Source organism: Nanorana parkeri, unplaced genomic scaffold (genome assembly GCF_000935625.1).
Source record: "Nanorana parkeri isolate BGI_ZX_2015 unplaced genomic scaffold, ASM93562v1 scaffold626, whole genome shotgun sequence".
Taxonomy (NCBI): domain Eukaryota; kingdom Metazoa; phylum Chordata; class Amphibia; order Anura; family Dicroglossidae; genus Nanorana; species Nanorana parkeri.
In genome coordinates, this window is record NW_017306894.1 from 50,813 (window position 1) to 71,915 (window position 21,103).

The following is a 21,103-nucleotide window of genomic DNA, read 5'->3' on the forward strand; positions in this document are numbered from 1 at the left end:
GTGGGCAGGGAGAAGCCATTAAAATTAAAAAAAGCTAATCACATGTTCATTCCTTGGGCACTTAACAGCGAATCGAGCATGTCGAATGTATCTTTGTAGTCCATATGCTGGCTGTTTGCACCGTACTCGTGACTGGCATCAGGGCCGTTGGTCTCCACTGGCTTCTTTTCCAGTTTCACGAGGGTGCTGAGATGCCCGTAGCCCACCTGGTATGTGACAGGGGGAGGAGGGAGTAAGGGATGGTTAAGAACAGTGTTGTGCGAGGATATATACTGCTTAACAGAGGAAGAACTAGTAGAACTACCTGAACTTTTGGAACTTTTGCTCATTTTGGTGTGGTGGTTGTAAGAGGCGTCATTGGAATGCGGCCTCTTCCTTGAGGAGCTGGAGCTCGTGGTACCACCATCGTTGGGCACACCAATGGGACTCCGTAAAACAGTCGTTGGCATCCCATCCATGCAAAGTTTATTGCTGTTGTTGTTGCTGCTCCCGCTGCTGTAGTGTGAATGGGAATGCTTGTGGCTGCTACCGTGGTGCCGATTGGAAGAATGCTCTTTGTGCTTGTCTTTGTGTTCCTTGCCAACGTGCGGGCTCGAGTGCTTGCTCTTGCCGCTGCCCTCGTCGGATGAACTGTGTCGGTCGGCAGAAGAGACTTTTATTTTCATTTTCAAGTCCTCTTTGCTGGAGCCTCTCTCCGTCGGGGGGATAGGAATCCGCAACTTAAGAGAGCCACTTTTATCCTTTTTGTCAGTAGAATGTTTGTCGGTCTTCTCTGTGGCAGAAATTGGAATTTTCATTTTGATTGGGGAAGCGACTGAGCTGCCGCCAGGGATTTGCAAGTGTTTTTTGTGTGACGGTTGCGGCTGATCGAGGTGGATGATTGAGATCTGATCTCGAAGATCAATCTCAACAGTTTCAAGCTTGCGCTTCTCTCTATACTTGTCCAGAGACATTTTATGGGACAGTGCTACAGACGGAGCGTAAATCTGTCCATGGTGTTTGCCGCTTGATGTCTTGTGAGTGTGCTCCTGCTTCACCGCGTGCTCAGAACCTTTGTCGGACCGATGATGTAAGCCAGGGTGGAGTTGAGCGGCAGCAATATTGTACTGAGCAGCTGGAAGGGAACCATCTTGCTTTTGGCTGTAGGCTTGATCATTTCTAGGCTGTTCCTGGTGTTGAGGCCATTCGTGATGCGATGCCATGGTGTAGGATGTACCAGGCATGGCTAAAATTGGCAGTTCATCAGTGTTATGGGATGCCTGAAGGGAAAGGCTTCCTGAGTTCAGGGATACAGGCGCCGGAAATGCAGACGTTGAAGGTTTGGGAAAACTGGCGTTTGAAGTAACGCCAACTACAGGGTCTACCAAAAGAGAGTTCGGGACTAAAGAAGAGTTAAGGAGGGAGTTGTCAAGCTGTCCATCCGCCTTGGGCTTCCTTGCAGCTTGGGTGGCCTGAAAGGAAAATTGTAATTGGAGAAATCTTTACAAATCCCAAAATATAGAACTATACAAAGAATACACAAGAATGAATACAAATTAAAATACAACCAAACTTGCAATAAAGGAAATATTCTTAACAAGCTGGTGAGATTGCTGGGTATTAGTTAAAATGTTTTTTTTTTTACAAAGATTACCCAATTTCTCCTTTGTGGGTTCTAAATAAATAAATGAAAACACATATATGGGAGCTTTCCTACCAGCCAAAACATTTGTACTTTTACCCTCCCAGTCTGCAAAGTTACACAGCGCTGCCAGATGTTACAGGCTAAAGAAGATACAGGAGGAGTGACACCTCTCCACAACTAGCCTGCTGTTTGGACATTAAAAGGAGCAGCAGCAGACTGAGGAGGTCCTCTTTTGTTTCTCCTCCTATCAGTATGTTCCACATTTGTATGCAGCAAGCCTGACTGGCTGGCTCAAGATCCAGAGACTGCAAGAGGCCATTATCAGGCAACATTCAGATACATTAGCTGCATGTAAAAAGTAATCTATCGCCGTTACTAATCCATTAATGAATACCTATGCGTACAATACCATATGTAAAAATGCTGCAGGTATTAGAGAAATTGTAGTTTCATACTTGCAGGCATACATGAAACGGTCTAACAAACTGCAGTCAGTAAGTCACCACAATTGCCAGTAGTAACCAATTGGCAAAGCTAAAACATTTTGATATTAAAAGATTAGAGACTGCGCTCTGCCAGTAGTTCTGTGAACATTTGCAATGGTGTCTACAGAAAAAATCTTTACCCTCCAGTTGCGAATCTTCTTCAGGCGGCTTGGCGTTTTCTCGAGTATTTGCAGAAATTCGTGTGTCAGTTCTGTAAACAAAAACAAAGGAAATTAATCTCACAACTTTTTTTTTTTTTAACCAGTTGACATCCGCGGACTCTAAAAATCAACCTTCTCTAATCTGAGCCCAAAGCATCATTCTTACCATCCAGCAATTCCAATGTAACCGTTTGGTCCACATATTCCCACCAATGCTTGCTGTCAGTCGATACAGGTATCTCCCAATTGGACCACTTGCAGGCCAGGTGAATGCACACACATGCGATTACAGTGGGCTTGTACTGAAGGCAAAATGTAGTGAGGTGAAGGCTGTACATGTGGAAACAAAGAAAAGAAAACAGAAAAGAAAAAAAACTTAGTCAAGTTTAAATCGTTGTAGTGTAACAATGTTCAGGATGGCCACTGTGTTAACAAGTACAAGCTGTTTTATTAGACCTCATCATTGCTGAAAATGAAAGCAGAAAATTTGCAGAACCCATCCAGCCATGAAAGGATGGTGATCTCGGTCACAATGAGCAGCCCACTTCTAACAAGTACTGGAAAAACACGAATGTATTCAAGTAAATGAAAGAGCAAATAAAATCCAACGCATGCAGCCATGTCCTGCTGTCTGAGCAAAAGTTAATTTTCACAGTTAGTGCCCAGGATACAGTAGGCAATACAGGGTGCCCACTCCTTCACCATGCTCCCCTGTCTGTCCACCCTATCAAAGGACTTCCCTGAAAATTCTATACATAAATTTGACTTGGAAATATTTGCACAGGGCTAGGCATAAGCCCCATGCAGCAGGTCATTAAGGATTTTTGGGTGAAACAAGGGTGGTGCATTTATGTCCCCTTCTTAAAAGTAGACTTTCACTTGGGATAACAATTATTTTATATATTTGTTTACATCATTCTCACTCATCACTTAAAAAAAGAAAATATATATATTTATTTTTATTATACAGGATTTATATAGCGCCAACAGTTTGCTCAGCGCTTTACAATATAAGGGAGACATTACAATTCAAGACGGTCAGGGCCGTGAGGAATATATATATATATATGCAAAAGGGGGGGGGCTAGCCAGGTTAATGTTAACATGATGTGTACCCGGTCTGTACTGTGCTGGCTGATCTCATCAGTTCTGTGCTAACAAAGGGTTAAAGAAGCATTGTATCTTAACAAGGGGAAGCTACGTCTGTCCCTAGTCTTTTTGTGGACAGGCAGAAATTGATAAAGAAATTGCAAAGGCCTACTACACAGACGCACCTAAAAAGGGAAGATATTTAGTTTTAGGAATGCTGTATGGATAGGATCAAAAACATAGCGGGGTTTTCGCAAATTTGACTGCAAAAATGGAACTACACTTTAAAGTCCATTTCCACCTTTGTAAGTGATTAGCATTTATTGTGGTAATGTAGAGGTGCAGTGACGATGTACACACGCGCATATTTTTATGACTCGCATTGCAGGCTTTCATTTTTTTGATGAACGTTTTATTATGTCTGGAGCCTAACAATTCTAAATGTTCTCCGCAGGAAATTCAGTCTGACACCAGGGTGTCAGACTGTAACCAACTACACCTCTCCCCATCACCCATTGTACCATGATCAGTAAACACCACTTTATAGATAACTAGTTCGACCTCATCTGGAGTACGCGGTCCAGTTTTGGTCACCAGTACACAGAAAGGATGTCCTTGAGCTGGAAAGAGTCCAGAGGAGGGCAACCAAACTAATTAAGGGGATGGAGGACCAAAGCTATGAGACAAGGCTAATAAATTTAAACATGTTCACGCTGGAAGTGAGTAGATTAAGGGGGGATATGATTTTGATGTACAAGATGTTCAATGGTGATGGCAACATCAGCACCAGACTTTTTACGGTAAACTCCATAACAAAAACTAGAGGCCACCACCTGAAACTGGTAGAGAAAAGATTCCATCACAAGGGGCTTCTTCACAGTCCGGGCGGTTAGGGTTTGGAACTCACTGCCGCAGAAAGTGATTTCAGCCGTGAGTATTGAATCTTTCAAAAAACACTTGGACGATTTCCTCAGAGACTGTAACATTCAAGGGAACAGGTCCTGTTAAGAACAAGCGGGGACTCATACACAAACATACACATCCATAGTAACATGCATACACGCAATGGGTTGAACTTGATGGACCGGTATCTTTATTCAACCTTAAATACTATGTAACCAGCTCTGCCTTTACACACAATACACGGTCCAGAGGAGGGAAGATATACACACATTTCTTGCACAGCACAGAGGCAGAAATCTCGATGCAGATATGAAGAGGAAAGCTAACAAAGAAAAAAAGTAAATTTCTGTGTTCATAAACATCAGCTGCACATGCCTGCTCCATGTACACTTGGTGTACATTGCGGCATTTGTTATTTTGTTAAATACCTCTGCAAAGGTGGAAATGGGCTTTAAGTAGTCAATGTTTGGCTTTACATACTCATCCCCATCACAAAACCAAACTACTGCTTTTACTAACCTTATAAACACACCACGAACGTGTATACACCTCTGTAGTGTGTTCCCTCCCAGCATGATCTATGGGTGGAATCTAAACACCTTTGTAGTGTGTACACACCCAGCAGGTGTGTTGTGCAAAGCCCTGCATGAATTACAAGGTGATGTTGTGTAAATTAGCTCTATGTTGTGTTGCTTGCGTTGATGAATGCAGGAATGTAAATGCATGAGCTAACCATTTTTGTCTAAACTGTGAAGCAGCATTATATATGCATCATGTTCATGATTTTTTCATATATGGCATTAGTGGAAATATGCTTTTAATATGACGGCATCCCTATTTGCTAATCACATATACAATCGTGCTTTACTGCTATTTATAACTATGCAAACACAAGGGTCAGTTGACCCAATGAACATTATTGGCACCAAGTGACTGATATCTCAACAGTTAAAAGGCGAGACTGGCGTCACGCTCGTCCATGAAAGATCCCAACTAGTACAGAGCAGCTCAAATCTCACAAGATGACACTTGCAATGCACTGGGGTGTTTTCTTGCAAGATTTGGCATTCCCAAAGGCATTCTGGAAGTTGATGTCACCCAGCAATGCAGAAGATCAGAGTAAGGCATATAAAGTGTAACGTTTTGACTTTACCTTTGGTGCATAATAAGAGCTAGTGATTATTACGGAGGCCCAGACAGAATAGGCAGAGCCTGCATAGTACTGTACAGTCTGCTTTAAAATAGGAAGGCTGAGTGACTGCAGTGAAACCCAACTCCCTCTAGCAGCCAACCTATAGAATTCTATATTTTAAAAAAACCTATCATGTAACTAAATGCAGGAAATCACAAACCAGTAAAAAAGCAGCTGAGTACTTACCTATCCTGCCGCCTGCGCCACGCAACACTGCTCCATTACAGAGAAGTGGTCCACCCGAAGCCCACCAACAAAAATTACAATTCTGGGAGGGTTGATCTTCGTGGTCCTTTCCTCACTGGTTCCTCCATCTGACCTCACATCAAAGTGGGATACGAGAGGTGACGTGAGGTTTGAGGGAGGAACCAGTGAGTGCTGAGGGGACCTAGGAGAACCAACACTCTTGGAAGCGTCAATTTCCCAGCACACTTTGGGGGACAGTTCTCTGCAACAAAGCAGCGTTGAATAGCGCAGGCAGCAGGAGAGCCAAGTGTTCCACTTCTTTTCAGGTATGTGCTTTCTTGAAAGCATTTTTATTATGAGACAGTATATGACTGTGAAATATGGAAAAGCGAGCATGAAAAAAAATAAATAAAAAAGAATTACTTTACACTATAAGATGTGTGGACTGACAATGCATTATATTTCCCCTTCAAAAGAAATCTGTCAGGATAAAGACAACGCAGCTATAGCTTGCATCTTATTTATAAATTGCAGTTCCTAGGGATGTCATCTTTATCCTTTATCCATCACCAATTGAAGAATCACAGACCTAGCACCAAGCATGCAAACAGTGAAGCTGGAACGTCTGACCTAGCTTATTTCAGGTCAGTGATTCACTAGCTAGTAAAACCAAGTATACAGGTGACAGTCTGGGTATCTGTACTGTCAAAGACAAGTCAGATATTCCCAAGAGGCCCCCCTTTATGGAACCTGACTAGACTATTAACATGCTGTCGCCTACAAACTACTGTCTAGCTGCTTTAGTATTGCTGTACCTGAACGCCTGAAAAATAAAGAAAAGGGAAAAGAAAAAAAAACTTTGCATAGCCCTTGCAAAGAAAGAAGCCATTTATCCTAGCTTTTATTTCCACAGTAAAAAAAATGGAAGCGGGAACCCAGATACTTGGAAAACACCAACTACAATGCAAGTGCCCACAGTAATAGAAAGTTCTGACTAGAGTGCTTTAGGGCCCGTTCACACCACACAGTGTGTTCCAGTCCGATTGTGGCCGGAATGCATTGGTACAGTCTGGTCATAAAAAATGCTGCAAGCACCATTTTTTTCTAAACGGACCGCAGGCATTGATGTGCCATGCGTTCCTGTGTGGCCGATCACACTGCAGCTCTCTCCCGCCCCACAACAAAGTAAGCTGGCCGATCCAGTGCGTTCCGTCCAGAATCGGCCGGAATGCACTGTCTGGTGTCAACGGGCCCTTATTGCTGGTATAGGTAACAGCCACAGCTCTCCTGACAAGAATCCTATACTTTTTCACAGCGGAACAGCAGGGATGTGTAGTTGGTTCGATTACAGCGTGCACTAGGTCATAGATGGTGTCAAAGGGACAGCACGGTCATATCTAATCACACTGTACAACTCCTATAGAAGGAAAACATAGGCAAGGCAAAGAAATTAGAAGCCATTAGTGCAATGTCTATCTAACTGAATACCTACTTCAGTAATTAAAACTGGGCTCAAATTAGCCTGCGCACACAGAAACAATAAGTACAAGCTGCCAATGACTGCATCGTGGAACAGCCCCACTTTCCAGACTTGCCACTGCAGCCCACTGAAACCCTAAACTGCAAAATATGGGGAGACTTGGCAAACCGCCTCCTTCAAGGTAGAGTCCCATGCATAACCAGCATATTATCTGGCATGGTACCTTGTGCTGCCTGCTAGCTACCTGCAGTCTTCCTAGTACTGGCTGTACAGAGATTGGAGAAAATTGGTATTTTGTTTTAAAACAACTCTAAATATATGCAACCACCCACCTGTAAAGCAACGCAATTATCAAAAAGTCACAGAATGTAAAATACTAAAATCTCAGCACAAGAAATCCAAATAAAACCATTTCAAACCAACTAAACCAAATGCAAGTCAACATATTTCACATGCAAAATAAAGAAACAGTAAAATGAATACACTGTAGATATAAACTGTAAGAGGAAGCATCAGATAATATTTTTGGTCTCCCTGGAACACTAAAGCTGCTAAGAAGGAAAAAAATAAAATAGTATTCCACTGGGCTCCGATGGAGAGAATTATGAAGACATCAAAAGGCACTCGCATATTCCCAGCACACCGGCTGCGGAGGGCACCTGCATGATGGGCATCGGGCTTGAAAGACAAGTCCATTGCCCATCATGCAGGTGCTCTATTGGGAGCCAACTGTCCCATGTCGGGCCACAACAAAATGGTGACACCATCCAAACGGAAAAACGGCAGCCATGGCCAGCAATCATGGCTGCGGTTTACCAAGAAATAAGCCAGCCTCCTGGAAAAACAAAACAGAGTTTATTATTAAACCTGAGGAGAACAAGAACAGCCAAGAATATTACTTGAAATCTGGATTCTGAGTCCCGTATTATGTGTGTGGGCTATGAAATATGTACAAGATGAATTTAGCATTTAAATAGGTCTTCATCTTTATCGTGTAGTTGGTTTGAAAATAATATTTATGCATTATTAACGCTAAACGAAATAAAAACGCATCTGGATCAAGTTATTCTATAAGGCTATATTTAGGACCGAGTTATAGGTATATTATTATTTAATGAGAAGCTGAAGTATGATTATACTTACCAAGATATTCTAGGGTAAGTTTAGCTCTTTAGATGCTACTCGGGGCTACCAGTTTAGTAAATGCACTCAGAATCAAGTAACTGATCAGAAAGCAACACTACATTTCTTCTTGTGCAATCCACCCCTCTGTGTCAAGAGACCCGCCTACAGCGCAGAGCGTTAGACACAGGAGAAGGACCAGGCCACATGGGAGAGCCCAGCTCCATCCTATGAACCAAGGCTAGTGAGGCACAGGAAGGGGACCCTGCAGTAAAGAAAACTATAGTGTGCTGCGACTCTGCAACAAAGGTTCAGGATAACCACCTGTTGGTAGCCATGAAATAGGAGGTCTGTGCCAAATCCTTGCTTGCTGCAAAAGAAAAGAAAAAAGGAGTAATTAGTGTTAAGTGGAAATAGCTGTATGAACATATTAACAGCATGCAATAGTCACCAAGACAATATTGTAACTGCGTGCCCGATGCATTAGACGTCTGTACTGATATATACTTTTAAACAAAACATGTGATAGCACACAGTGCCTGCCTGACTTTCATTCCCTGAAACAAGGGAAAAAGGACAGATTCAGTATAAAATTAAACCTTCCAAGCAGTACCTAAGACCTGGGCATTCTACAGCCCACGGGCCGTATGCGGCCGTTGGTCTGTGGCAGTCTGCCACACGTTCCGAACATGGACCAATTGCCGACCTGCGCCAGGGCTGGCTGATATTGGATGCACCGACTCCAAGGTGCCCTAGCAACCAATGACGTCACGTGTTCTACTCTGTGCAGTCACTGGCTGCTAGGTCCGCTGGGTGATCCTAACAAGCAGTGACAGTCTTCCTGCCCCAAGCTTTACCCCAACCTCCTCCTCTCTCCCTTTTTGCAACCCCACATTCTGGCTCATGGAGAAAAAAAAAGGGGAGGTATGTGTACTAATAAGGCCCGTTCCCACAGGTTCCATGTGTTAACTGAAATTTCCCCACCAGGAAGAGGGAAGGTGGTTATTTTTTTTGGGGGGAGGGAGTAATTTAATTTAGTGGGGTGTGGAAGAGGACTGGAAAGACTGGCATCTAAAGTGAACCTGTCCATCAAAGGCCAAACTTTTACTTGAAGTGCAAAAGATTTTTTGAAGAGAAATGGAGTACAGGAAATACACACAAATTTTGCCACTGGATTGCCAACTACCAGGTGACTATCACATCGGGAGCACATTTAAATGGTCCCAGATTTGTAGACCTTAAAAGGGTGCTGGTGCATAGTGCAAAGATTTCAGACCTCCTCCGCCTTAAGTATAAAAGGATTTTCATTTTTACAGTAATGTAAATATATATATTTTTTTTGTAGTAAAAACTACGAACCTCTCACTAACTGGGTGCATTTGACGACATCTGTATGGGGATGCTCAATAGTGATCTCAAAACCTAAGGAAAGAGAGAAAAGGCAGGATAGTCATCGTTGTTCAATGGCTGCAAAATTATATAGTTTGCTTAGTGTTAACATGTTTGGAATCACAACTATACAATTCGGTATAATTTCCCAAAGCAGGTTAAAAAGAAATCTGTGATCTATCAAGTATAACCAGCTCTTGCGCTTGCTGTAGGTATGCCTAGAAACACCAGACCATATTCATAAATATCCAGTGTAATAGAAATCCCCCATGGAAAAAATACAGTTCACAGCAGGAAACAATACAGTACATACCCACTATAGACAGAAATAGGATTAACATGGTGGCTTACTATGGCAAATGCACCAAATGTAAAGTTTAATTGCAATAATTAAATTGTTTCAGAATTGGTATGTAAAGTGTCACATAAAGGGCCCACAGCTCAACTCCGACTGGACGATTAGGGTAAGTTACTCACGTCACTTTTTGTGTCCAGCAGTGGATCTAGTGGATTAAGACAAGCATGGGACACTTTGATGACATGTTCAAGTTTGCGAGGCTGCTCCTCCACTTTGGCAGCCAGGAACAATGCAGTAGGAGATATTATCTGCAATAAAAGCAGAGAGAGAAAGTTAATAACATTTTCTTGGCCGAGTGCATAATAAAGAAGCCCTGACACTGAGGTTAGTATAAAAGACAGAGCCAGCATTAATGGAATTGCATCAGACAGTCCTGCGTCACCTCCTTATAGCCTGGTTCTTTCTGGATTTTTGGCTGCTACAGGGTCAACAGACTGGGAGGGAATTTGGCCATCAGATACTTCCATAGAGGACTACAGTCACAAAAGTTTACCATGTGTTTACACTATGCATTTATCGCCAGGGGAAGGCAGATTTAATAGCCATGAAGAGTGCCCAGCAGCATTATGACAAACGATCAGGAGCAAACACCAAGCTTTTGTCTGCCCACACTATAGGCAACAACAAACTCTTCATTTAACCGCTTTGTACATGGGAACACAAATTCGCAGCTCATCATTTCCAGAGAACACACAGTCTACAAACACACTGCACTTCCAGGGCTCACACATCCATGGCCTTGTTTTAACAAGCACAATGCATGTTCAGCTAACAACCCACCCAAGAGCCCACATGAAACAGACAGGTCGGCTGCATGTTCACGTTATGGGATATCCTAGATGTTTTCTGAGACAATGGAATCCACCATCTTTATTGGGGGTTACGGAAGTGTGGACACATGAACATAGAATCCAGAAGGGGTTGCTTCCCTAATGAAGAAGAAGCCATTAGCCAAGCAAAGAGCATAATTACAGGGGACGCACCGATATCGTTATTTCGGTATAGAGTACGAGTAACTATATTTATTTTCAGTACTCGCCGATACCGAATACAGAGTACTGGAAGTCCCATTCAGGAAGCCAGGTGGAGTGTAAAGACTCGCCACCCAGCTTCCCGATTAGCAGGGAAGCCACCTGCATGCTTCTCGTCACTAGGCGGTTTCTGGCCAATCAGTAAGCCGTGCAATGACACGGCACACGGCTTCCCGATTGGCCGGGAAGCCGGCTCCATGTTCCCTCGTCATGAGATGACGAGGGAGCATGAACCCGGCTTCCCGACCAATCAGAAAGCCGGGCGCCATGTCATTACACAACGCCTGGCTTCCTGATTGGTCGAAAGCTGGGCAATCAGGAAGCCGAGCAGTGCGTCATTACATGCTTCCTGCCTTCCCGATTGGCCGGCTCCATGCTCTCTCTAGTCACAAGTAACAAAGTGACGAGAGAGCATGGAGCCGGCTACCCGGACAATCTGGTAGCCGGGCAGCGTGTAATGACACGCTGCCGGGCTTTCTGATACCAGAAGTATCTGGCTAGGCATTGGAGCATTTGGGCGAGTACACATCTTAAGTGTCCGCTGCCGTACCATTCAGGTACATTAACTTAACAAAAACCTAAGTTAGGTACCTGGTAACTTATTTTCCAGGAAGGGTACGACAGCGTGCAACATGTACCGAAGGGGAGCGAGGAGGGACACGACAGGGGGCAACGTATACCGAAGGGGAGCGAGGAGGGACACGACAGGGGGCAACGTGTACAGAAGGGAGCAGGCACTGTACACAGGAGTGCGGAGGGTACAGCAGCGGGCCGTGTATACAGGAGTGCGGAGGGTACAACAGCAGGCAGTGTATACAGAAGAGGAGTGGGGGGCATATATGTCATGTTTTAAACTAGCATAATGCCACTACTAATCAGGCTTACAATGCAATTTTTTTTAAAGATCATGCCACTACAATACTCCTTTAAACTAGACCCCTTAAGAGTCTAATATAGTCCAGCATTAATTCAAGCATGCAAGGGAGAGTACCTCACCACCATCCAAAGCACAGTAATATGCAGGCAATGACCACACCAAAAATGGCAGTGAAGGTACTACCACGAACGCGTGGGCCATCACCGTCATAATGCATGTGTTTGAAAAGCCAATGAGCAAGGGCTTGATGGTAAATATGGCATTGATTACACATGGATGCACAGTAGTGACTTGTAGATCCACTTCTCAACCATACATGTGCAGGTCCTCAGTGCCATTATTTGCTTTAATTGGACTTACAGATTATGGAGCACCTTTGTAGCACTGCACATGCACATCTGGTGCCCACGTACACTTTCCCGCACATACTACTGCTAGACTGACATATGTAAATAGGTGCTAAAGAATAAGCATGCATAGGTTAACGTCACCGCATTACTGGCAGCACTTTGCTGCTACCGTCCAGACTGCCATCAATACAGAACCCTCATGGACATGATGTTGAATGCCAGATGTATATTTAAATCTTCCTCAAATTTACTTTCAAATACACTCAAAGAATTCAGCTTTAGCCACCTCTACTACTCTATTCTCCATTATTTTGATTGCCATATCTCTATTTGGACCTGCATCTAAGGGAGGAATAAAGTTCATTTTGCTTTCTATATTTTCTTTACAATAAGTATAGCACAATCGGAATGCCCACCCAACACAACTATGTGATCATTTAAACCACTCAAGCACAAACATCGCAGATGAAGTGGAAACAATTTCTAAGTGTTAAGTAAACCAGGGCAAGCAAAGGAAAGCTCAAAGTACTACCCACGTGTCACAGTTAGAGTTGGGCAAGGATCGTGGCAGGTGTAGCCACTGGAGCAAGTCATGGGAAATTAGGCAGATATTCCCCATCATTTCAGGGAGGTATCTGTACTTGTTGGATCCAAATTCGAGCCCAGTAGAGGCTAAAACAAATCCTTATATGAAAGTTCACTTGCAAATACACAATAGATGGGACACAAAAAAAAAAAAAGTTGGTTTACCTTTTTTGGCTACAGTGGGAATAGGCTAAGCCCTGCGTTTTGTTAATAGTACAGGCTATGTCCCCCTGGGAAAATGTGCCCAATTTACCCTAGTGACCCATTACTAAGAAATCCAAAATTTGACACCAGTCACTGGTACAGAAGGGTTAAGGCAGGGTTGGACAAATCACTATAGAATTCAGGGACCTTTGTCAACTAGAGAAGAACTCAAAAGTTGGGCAGCTGTAATTTTGAAGGAGCATTGGCTACCTGGCTCCTGGGATTTGTCCTGTTCTGGGTTAAAAGGAGAACTATGAGGTGAGTGCTTTTTACTCACCTCATAGTTCTAGCCGACCTGTGACAATGAGACGGTCACAGGTCGGCTCAGTTGATCGAGAAGTGAGAGAGCACATACCGGCGTTCCCTCACCTCTCGATCCTGCCACAGCTCTCTGCCGTGACAGGGGGAGGGGCTGGATTCCCCTCTCCCCGCTCCGATCTGCCAGCGCTGACTGGCGGAACGGACGGGGGAGGGGGCGGGTACAGCTGGCTCTGCCTCTAGATAGGCAGAGCCAGCTGTCACCCACGCAGCTGGGCGGATCCAGACATAATTGTCGGGATCCGCTTCAGTGTCTCAGTATACCGCGAGCTGCAGATCGCGGTATACTGAGCTTTGGGTGATGGGAGGACGCTAGTTTGTGTCCTCCTGTTACCCTTAGGAGAACTATGGGGAAAAACACTAACCCCATAGTTCTCCTTTAAGGGAAATTCTGGTGAATACAGAGTAAGAGGGGATTTAATCAACAACTCCCTAGCAATTCACTTGCCACTTTTTCCAAAAAGTGCTGGTGAAAGATTCATCACATTTCTAAAATAAAATTGCCACCATTTGTCCACCTGAATTGGCAGTTATCAATCTGATAGTAGAAATCTGTCATATGACCACCTCCACTGTCGACATACGGACAGCATTTAAGGATCCAAAGATTTAATGAATGAAAATGTTGTACAATGACCCGAGTAGCAGATTTGATCGCTGGCCTGCACCCCCATCTCTCTATTCAGCTACTGAGAGTGAAGAAAAAAAAATATACCGTACTTCAAGGAAAGGAGATCATGTGACTTACTCCCCTCCCACCACGTGACAACACCTGGCGCTTCAAAGGAAGATAAGCAGGGGCCCAACTACAAGAGTCCAAAGCCGTTTTCAGAATTAAAGATCAACAGGGTAAAAGAGCCAAAGTGTTTCAGGGGTCGACATGTTCCCACTTCATTAGGGCTTGTAAGATAGGAGATACCCTTTCAGGAATGTTTGGACTCAAGGATGTGAGGCAATAATAATTGTCACATCAAGTAAAGGTGTGCAGATAGAGCAGCATGCTCTACTACTTGAGGTGAGGTCACCATTTATCTTCAATTTGACTTATCCAAAGCCTCTCCTTTAGTTTGGGGGTGCATAGTTGTGAAGGAGCGGCTACAATGAAGTGATTAAGTGCTACGAATGAGACAGTCGTCCCAAATGTAAGACTCATAACAAGAGATCCTAGCGCCACTCATTTATATATTCTAAGAACCTGATTTTTCTGTGCTGCAGGTAACAGTTACAAGCCTTTTCCCTCTCCCAACCTGTGAGAGGAGAGTGAAAAGAGAAGCAGCAGACTGATCAGCTAATTTCTCGGTCACTCTGCTCCTTTTAGAGTCCTCCTTGCAATGCAACAACTCATTGGCTTATTGTGCTCCTTCTCCCTCCCCCAGTTGGAGTTCTGCTGTGCAGGGACTGAAAGAGGCTATCATGCCAAATTCAGCAACTTACACTGCCTGAATTAGATACATAATGAACACAGAGCAGGGCCTACGATGGCCAACAATTACTCATTTAAAAGTTCTAAAGACTGATAAAAAAATAAAGCAGATATAGGGCACAAGAAAGATAAGGTGGTCCTTAATAGCTGATAAGGTTCATAGACATATAAGCCAGATATAAATGATTAAGAATGCACACAGAAACAAGGAAGCATGTACTTCAACTCCACAAAAGGTGGACAAACTACATAAATATGTAAACCATTACACAACTTTGCAACCATTCAACAAAATGGAAAGAAGCCCTTTTTAGCATGAGAAAAGAAATACTTACGTGTCTGTGGTATTTGGTAAAAGAATGATGCATATAGAATCTGTGCATGTAAACAATGGCAGTGTTGATGGTTAGCTGGGATCTGTAGGTTTCAGGCTAAGGAAAGGAGAAACCAGTTTGGGAATAAAAATGTACAACAAAAGCATGCCATGCATATAGACTTGCATTTTATTAGTGCGAATTTAGGGAGTTACCTGTAAAAAATCATGCTTAAAGTCAGGCGACATTAAACTCAATTCAACTCCCCTTGCAGTAGGTCGCCCCCCCAACTGCAAGGGTTATCTGCTCATTTAGCTTTTGGGATGATGAATAAGGGGATAAACTCATCCTTTGTTCTCCTGGAAGCCAGCGCTGTCCTTCGCTGTCTGATCAGGAAGTGAAGAGAAGAGGCTTTGGGAGACTAACCACACAAAGAGGAGGAATTCTGCACGAGTTAAGGATAAGTGTATCACCTTATTCATCATCCTCAAGGCAAAACATGCAGCAACTCTTACATTGGGGAGGGGGGGCCCACTCTGAGTGTAAATGTTTTCATCCCCCAGAGTTCAGCTTTAATATATTTTAATATCTATATGAGCACTGGTGAACCCTTAATTCATAAAATTTACATTTTACTTTATGAACTGCATGTATACAAGAAAAATTCAGCAAAAGGGAGATGAATACTAAAAAAACATACCCGAGAACACATTTGATAAATTAACAAGAAGAACTACCGTAGTTATTGGTCATAAGCAGAACTATACCAATAAATCAGGGTACATGGAGAAAACAGAGCCAATGGCTATAACAAAAACACAAATAGTTACTACAAGTCAACAATACGCAATAAAAAAAATAAAAAAAACAACTTTCATAACCCTGTACAAAGATTTATTTTTTTCTTAAAGTGTATCTCCAGCAAAAATGTGCCCATTAGTTTTAGATAGCGAGCAAGTGTAAAAAAACAAACACCTTTTTTTCAACTTTTTATGGCTATCTGGAGCTTGGTTAGAGAGATTTACCTTAATTTCCTGTTGACAATGTTTTACCAGACAGGAAATGAGGGAAATTCTCCAACAGCAACACGCAAGTAGAAATAACATGCTTTTCTTTAATACAGTTAGGAAGGGCTAGAACACCTGCCAGATGTTTATTCATCCTTGTTGCTTCACATCCTGTCTGGTGACACCATTGTCAGCAGCACAGGAAGCGAGGGTAAGTCTCTCTTAGACCCCATTCACACTGAGCGACATGGATATCGCGCGTTTTTCCGCTCGATTTCGTGCTCAGCGACTTTGAGCTACATTGCGCGATATTGAGCGACAGTGCACATTTTATTGCGCGTTTTTTGGGCGGGACTTCGTCCCTGCTACATTGGGCTGTAACCAATCAACAGCGATCTTGATGTGACATCCTTCTATTTTGCAGTGCAAAAGTGACCCTTGTGTAGCATGATATTGCGCGACAAGGTCGTGCAATATCGCCGGTAATGCGCGATACCACAGAGTCCATTGGAGCCAAATCGCGCAACATCCGAGGGAAAAAAAGGGTCATGTATGAGCGACAAGCTACAGGCGACATTGAGCTGTGAACAGCTCCATTGTAATGCATTGTACAAGCTACATAGAGCGATATCGCGCGATAAACCGGTCAGTGTGAACGGGGCCTAGTGGAGCGTTGGCTAGAGACAAAACCTACCCCACTCGATCCAAATTTAGAAGAAAAAAAAAGTGTTCGTGTTTGCCATGCATCCCTATTGGTTTCAATGGTTTCCTGCACGCACATCAAACTCTGGAAAGTAGTGCAAGTAGCAAAATCTGAATATTCAGCCCATCTCCGATTAGATTCTCATGGAACTGAGATGTTAAATTGTTTAGGGACCCTCCTCAAATTTACGCAACTCAACCCCACAGCAATTTCTGTATCCAATCTGATTAAACAGAAGTCTAGACTCAAAGCTGTGCATCCATTTCCTTTAGAGCTCTCTCACATCATAACGCATGCAATGTCATACACTGGGGTGAGTCGTATGGAATAAGACCTTGATGTATGAATAAACACATTGGTGTATATTTGCATCTCTAATTTATGGTGCGCTATAGCGCCAGTGCGGTGTACTGTACGTGTGCTGTGGTGCAACGCCACTCTCTCTTAATGGCACCTCAATACATATGCAGAATGCGTTAGCACAGCACACATGTACATTATGGACGAAAAATGGAGAACAAACCTCAACAAATGTATTCAGCAGATTACAACCCCCCCCCCCTGTCTTTTGCGGTCTGTATCCCATTGGGAAAACTTCCATTCACTTCCTGTCCCAGAGATGCAACAGGAAATGAGAGGGAAACGTCCCAAATGTGAGAGGAATATCCCTCTTAGTCATTTCTGGAAAAGGTGTCACCAATGGAAGATCCCCTCCTCGATTGCTGTTCTGGTGACCACTGTAAAATGTTAGATCCCTCCCCCTTTATACACAAGAGGTCACCAGTACAGAAGGGTGAATCTTCCCAAAGAGGACACAGACCACCATGGAAACCCAACAGAGGGTCTAACCTTTCCAACGCCATCCAAAACCTAAAAAAAATATCTAATTTAAAAAGAAATATACCTATAGATCAGCAAAACACAATCAATACTAAGGGGGGGGGGGGAAGCTCCCATGCAACTTTATAATCAGACTAAGCTGTCAGAAATCTGCTCATGAAGAAAAAAAATGTTGACTGACTTTTTACAGAGACCCCAATAGGCTCAATTCACAAAGCTAACTCGCCAGGATCAGGATCCGTGTTTTTAAGTGACAGTTATTTTGAAGTGAGTTATCTCTGAGTTTATATGACCAAAATAAAAGCTCCCTATCCTTGTGCTAAAGTATATTTACATCCGTTCACATCTGATGCATTAGGCTGCGTTGGTGTTAAAACAGAAGCCTGGACTTCGTTAGTTGGTCCAGGATCCTACCAGAACACCGGCAATTGTAATTTTGTGACATTTCAATAAAGTTAATTAAGAAAAAGCAAACTGTTCTGCACTGAAATCAGCACATTGCACCGCTTCCTGTTCAGTCTACACAACAGGAAGTGAATGGATATCTCCCTAATAAGACACAGGTGGCCAAAAACCACAGATGGCACCAGTTTGGATTTCCACATCACTTCTATTCCTGGTAACATTGGTGTTCAGTACAAAGAACCTCCCTAATGGGGACACAGACATCAATAAAAACCTGCCAATTGTGAATTGGGTGTATGATGCATTATGAGACAGTTACAGACCGGTACATTGTAGACGTAGAACACAATACTGAGGCCCTAGACAGGCACAATACAACGATGGGGCCTCATTCTACCCACAATGCCCGGGAAGACGCCCCGGACAGGGAAGGCCTCAGTCCCGACACTCGCATGGCTGAAGCCGGCGTTCTATTGACGCTCCCCCGGCTTCTCTTGGAACAATCAGTAACCAGGCCGACCGGTGGCATGATACTGGTGGCATGATACAGGCCGCCTCCGACCCGGCCCCTACCTGTGCCGGCCACAGGGGCCCACGCCACGAGACGAGGCCCCCGGCATGGACAGCACGGCACCTCGCACGTCCACACGGATTACAGGCCGCCGCCCTCCTCAGCAGCACCCGGTTCAATGAAGAACGCAGGCTCCCTGCCGGCACTAGGCCGCAGTACATGAGAGGTAAGGAAAAAAAGGATACACGTTGAGGCGCTGGCCCATGTCCTGGATGAGGTTGGCCGCCTGCTGCCGGTAGGAGAGCTCCTTGTCCGCCTCCACCCCGCAGCGCCTGGACGGGCTGTTCTCCAGCTGCTCCCGGGTGAAGAACCAGCGAGAGTTCGGCTCCCGGCAGTCCGCCATGGCACCAGCCCACAGAGCCGAGCGTCACAGCCGCCGAGACCCCAGTGCGTCACAATCACCGGAAGTGCCGTAGAGCCTGAACCGGAAGCGCACTTCCCTCACGTGACCCCCGGCAAACCAGCGCGTCGCCTCCTCTGTTGTTCGTCTGTGTGTGTACGCGTGTGCGGTACATAGAACTCTCTGGTAAGCTCCGGGGCTCCCCACGCCTACTGGGTGGGGCCATGTCCTGGTAACCGGCACGCCCCGCCCCCCAGCCTGTGTGCGCGACACTGCTAGAAAGGTTGGCTACATAGCAACGGAGGGGAGAGGGCGGACACACTGGGCGGGGCTAATGTTCTTATTTTACATGAGAAAGAAATGCTGCGTGCCAGTGTGTGCGTGCCATTAGCCTGACCCTTCACCCCGAGCTTAAGTGAGCGGATTATTTTGTAATAACGAAAGTTATGGAGGTCCATTTGTAACATAACGATCGTTACGGTATTCCCTCAGCCGTGACAACAATGGCGTTTAATAGGGCTGGAGGGGACCATTGAACAAATGCCGCACGAGGGGGATGCTCCTGCCACGCATTATGACTGATGATGACCCTGTGTATCCCAGCCACCTGCATCCTGGCAACCAACAATGCATATCGTTATTGGTTGCTAGGGCACAGGCCGACCCACAACATCCTTGATTGTTATGATGTACCCACCTGTGTTCTAGCAACCAATGATGGCATGTGGCTCAGCCGCCAGTGTCCTAGCAACCAACAATGCTGTGTGATGGGTTGCACATCATTATTGGTTGCTAGGGCACAGCCCACCCCACAGCGTCCTTGGTTGTTATAGTGAAGCACCCTGTGTTCTAGCAACCAATGATGGTATATGGCCCAGCTACTAGCGTCCTAGCAACTAATGCTCAGTGTCCTTGGTTGTTAGGAAACAGGCAGCTATGGGGTCAGTTCCCTTAAACACTTAAACTTATTCCCCGAACTTGGATTTCTGGCTGGGTTCAACGAACGTCCAACTGAACCAAACCCAGGCACGTTCTGGTCATCACTAGTCAGCAAGAGGGGACAGGCGGATGTGCAGCACTGGATTAACGACCCCCTGCGCCCGGAAGCAGCAATGGCGAGGGACCTAGATGTGGGATTTAGGCAAGTATATCTTCTCTCAGCAAGTGCAAACAGAAATGCTAACCATCCCATTAACTAATGCTTCTGGAAACATGAGAGTATATCTAAACCCCCAATTTTTTATGTTTCTTGAATCAAAATCAATGTGAACCAATCCGAGAGCCAGTGGAATTTTTTTAGGAGCAAGCTGACAACAACTAGAGAAAGCTTCACATGTACCAACTGTATTTTTAAGGAGTGTTGACGACCTGGCCAATTAAGAAAATAATTAGAATAAAAGTCGTTATTGATATCTCTGATATGGTATCAAGTGGCGTCACCAGGGGGTGCGGCCCGCACCCGGCTGACACCATTGAAGGGGTGATACCAAAATGACTGACAGTCATTTTGGCGTCACCCCCTCTGAAAAGTCGGGCACTCGGTCATGGATGACGTCACGGTGGGGTGTCACCCGGGTGCACCCGGCCTCGGGACGCCTCTGATGGTATCTCCTATAAGGGGAGCATATTGAGGAGCCAAAAGAGGTGAACCTAGCAGAGGACATTATTAAAACCGCTAAGACGTTCCTCCAGCATGGTAGTTCTACAATTACGTCATCAGCAGATGACCTTCATATCATATGATATGCTTTTAATAATATTGCTATCTGCAGCTTGCCTCCTGGATGAGTCCTTCTGGTGCACCAAATAATTTCATTTTATAATGGGTTGACTTTTCCATCATCTCCAATATATGACTTGACCTCATGTATCTTATGGAGGACCTCATTTACTGTGCTACCCCTACGATATCCACTACAGGACTTGGTGTTTATACTGGCGACATCGTTTTTAGTATTGGCGGCGCCATCCGCGGGCACTTCGAGCACCCACGCTGACAGGGATACCCGATAAGGAGTGCAGCAGGATTCTGGAATACAAGATCCACAGCCGCAATTATATATCCTCATTCATTTCCTCAGGTCTGGCAGACTCATTCACCATTCACAACGTCCACCAGGTTTTTACAAGTGGAATGACCCTCTGA

The 21,103-nt window shown here is 44.5% G+C and overlaps 1 protein-coding gene across 5 annotated transcripts; it reads right to left on the reverse strand.

Moving 5' to 3' along the window:
* Positions 1 to 6: 6 nt before the first annotated feature.
* CCNT2 (cyclin T2) lies at positions 7 to 19,070 on the reverse strand. 5 transcript variants are annotated; one of them, XM_018563046.1, is made up of 10 exons: positions 18,803 to 19,070; positions 15,113 to 15,194; positions 10,109 to 10,237; positions 9,810 to 9,849; positions 9,602 to 9,685; positions 8,567 to 8,612; positions 2,437 to 2,600; positions 2,250 to 2,320; positions 305 to 1,451; positions 46 to 206 (listed from the first exon to the last, which is right to left on the reverse strand). In XM_018563046.1, exons 1-10 carry the CDS (start codon positions 18,958 to 18,960, stop codon positions 139 to 141), a joined length of 1,989 nt encoding a protein of 662 aa, XP_018418548.1. In that variant the 5' UTR covers positions 18,961 to 19,070; the 3' UTR covers positions 46 to 138. The 5 variants fall into 5 exon arrangements, with proteins under 5 accessions (XP_018418546.1, XP_018418547.1, XP_018418545.1 ...); XM_018563047.1 differs by having other exon boundaries at positions 302 to 1,451; XM_018563044.1 differs by having other exon boundaries at positions 7 to 1,451; positions 9,602 to 9,691; positions 9,813 to 9,849.
* Positions 19,071 to 21,103: the final 2,033 nt, after the last annotated feature.

What these genes read in the sequence shown, in the direction of transcription:
- CCNT2 (XM_018563044.1), bottom strand. Translation starts at nt 18,960, where the DNA reads ATGGCGGACTGCCGGGAGCCGAACTCTCGCTGGTTCTTCACCCGGGAG. An exon ending in TTACCAAATACCACAGACAC is followed by an intron (nt 10,238 to 15,112) that starts GTAAGTATTTCT and finishes CTTTTATTGCAG; the next exon opens with ATAATATCTCCTACTGCATT. An exon ending in GCAAGAGCTGGTTATACTTG is followed by an intron (nt 9,692 to 9,812) that starts ATAGATCACAGA and finishes AACAACGATGAC; the next exon opens with TATCCTGCCTTTTCTCTCTT.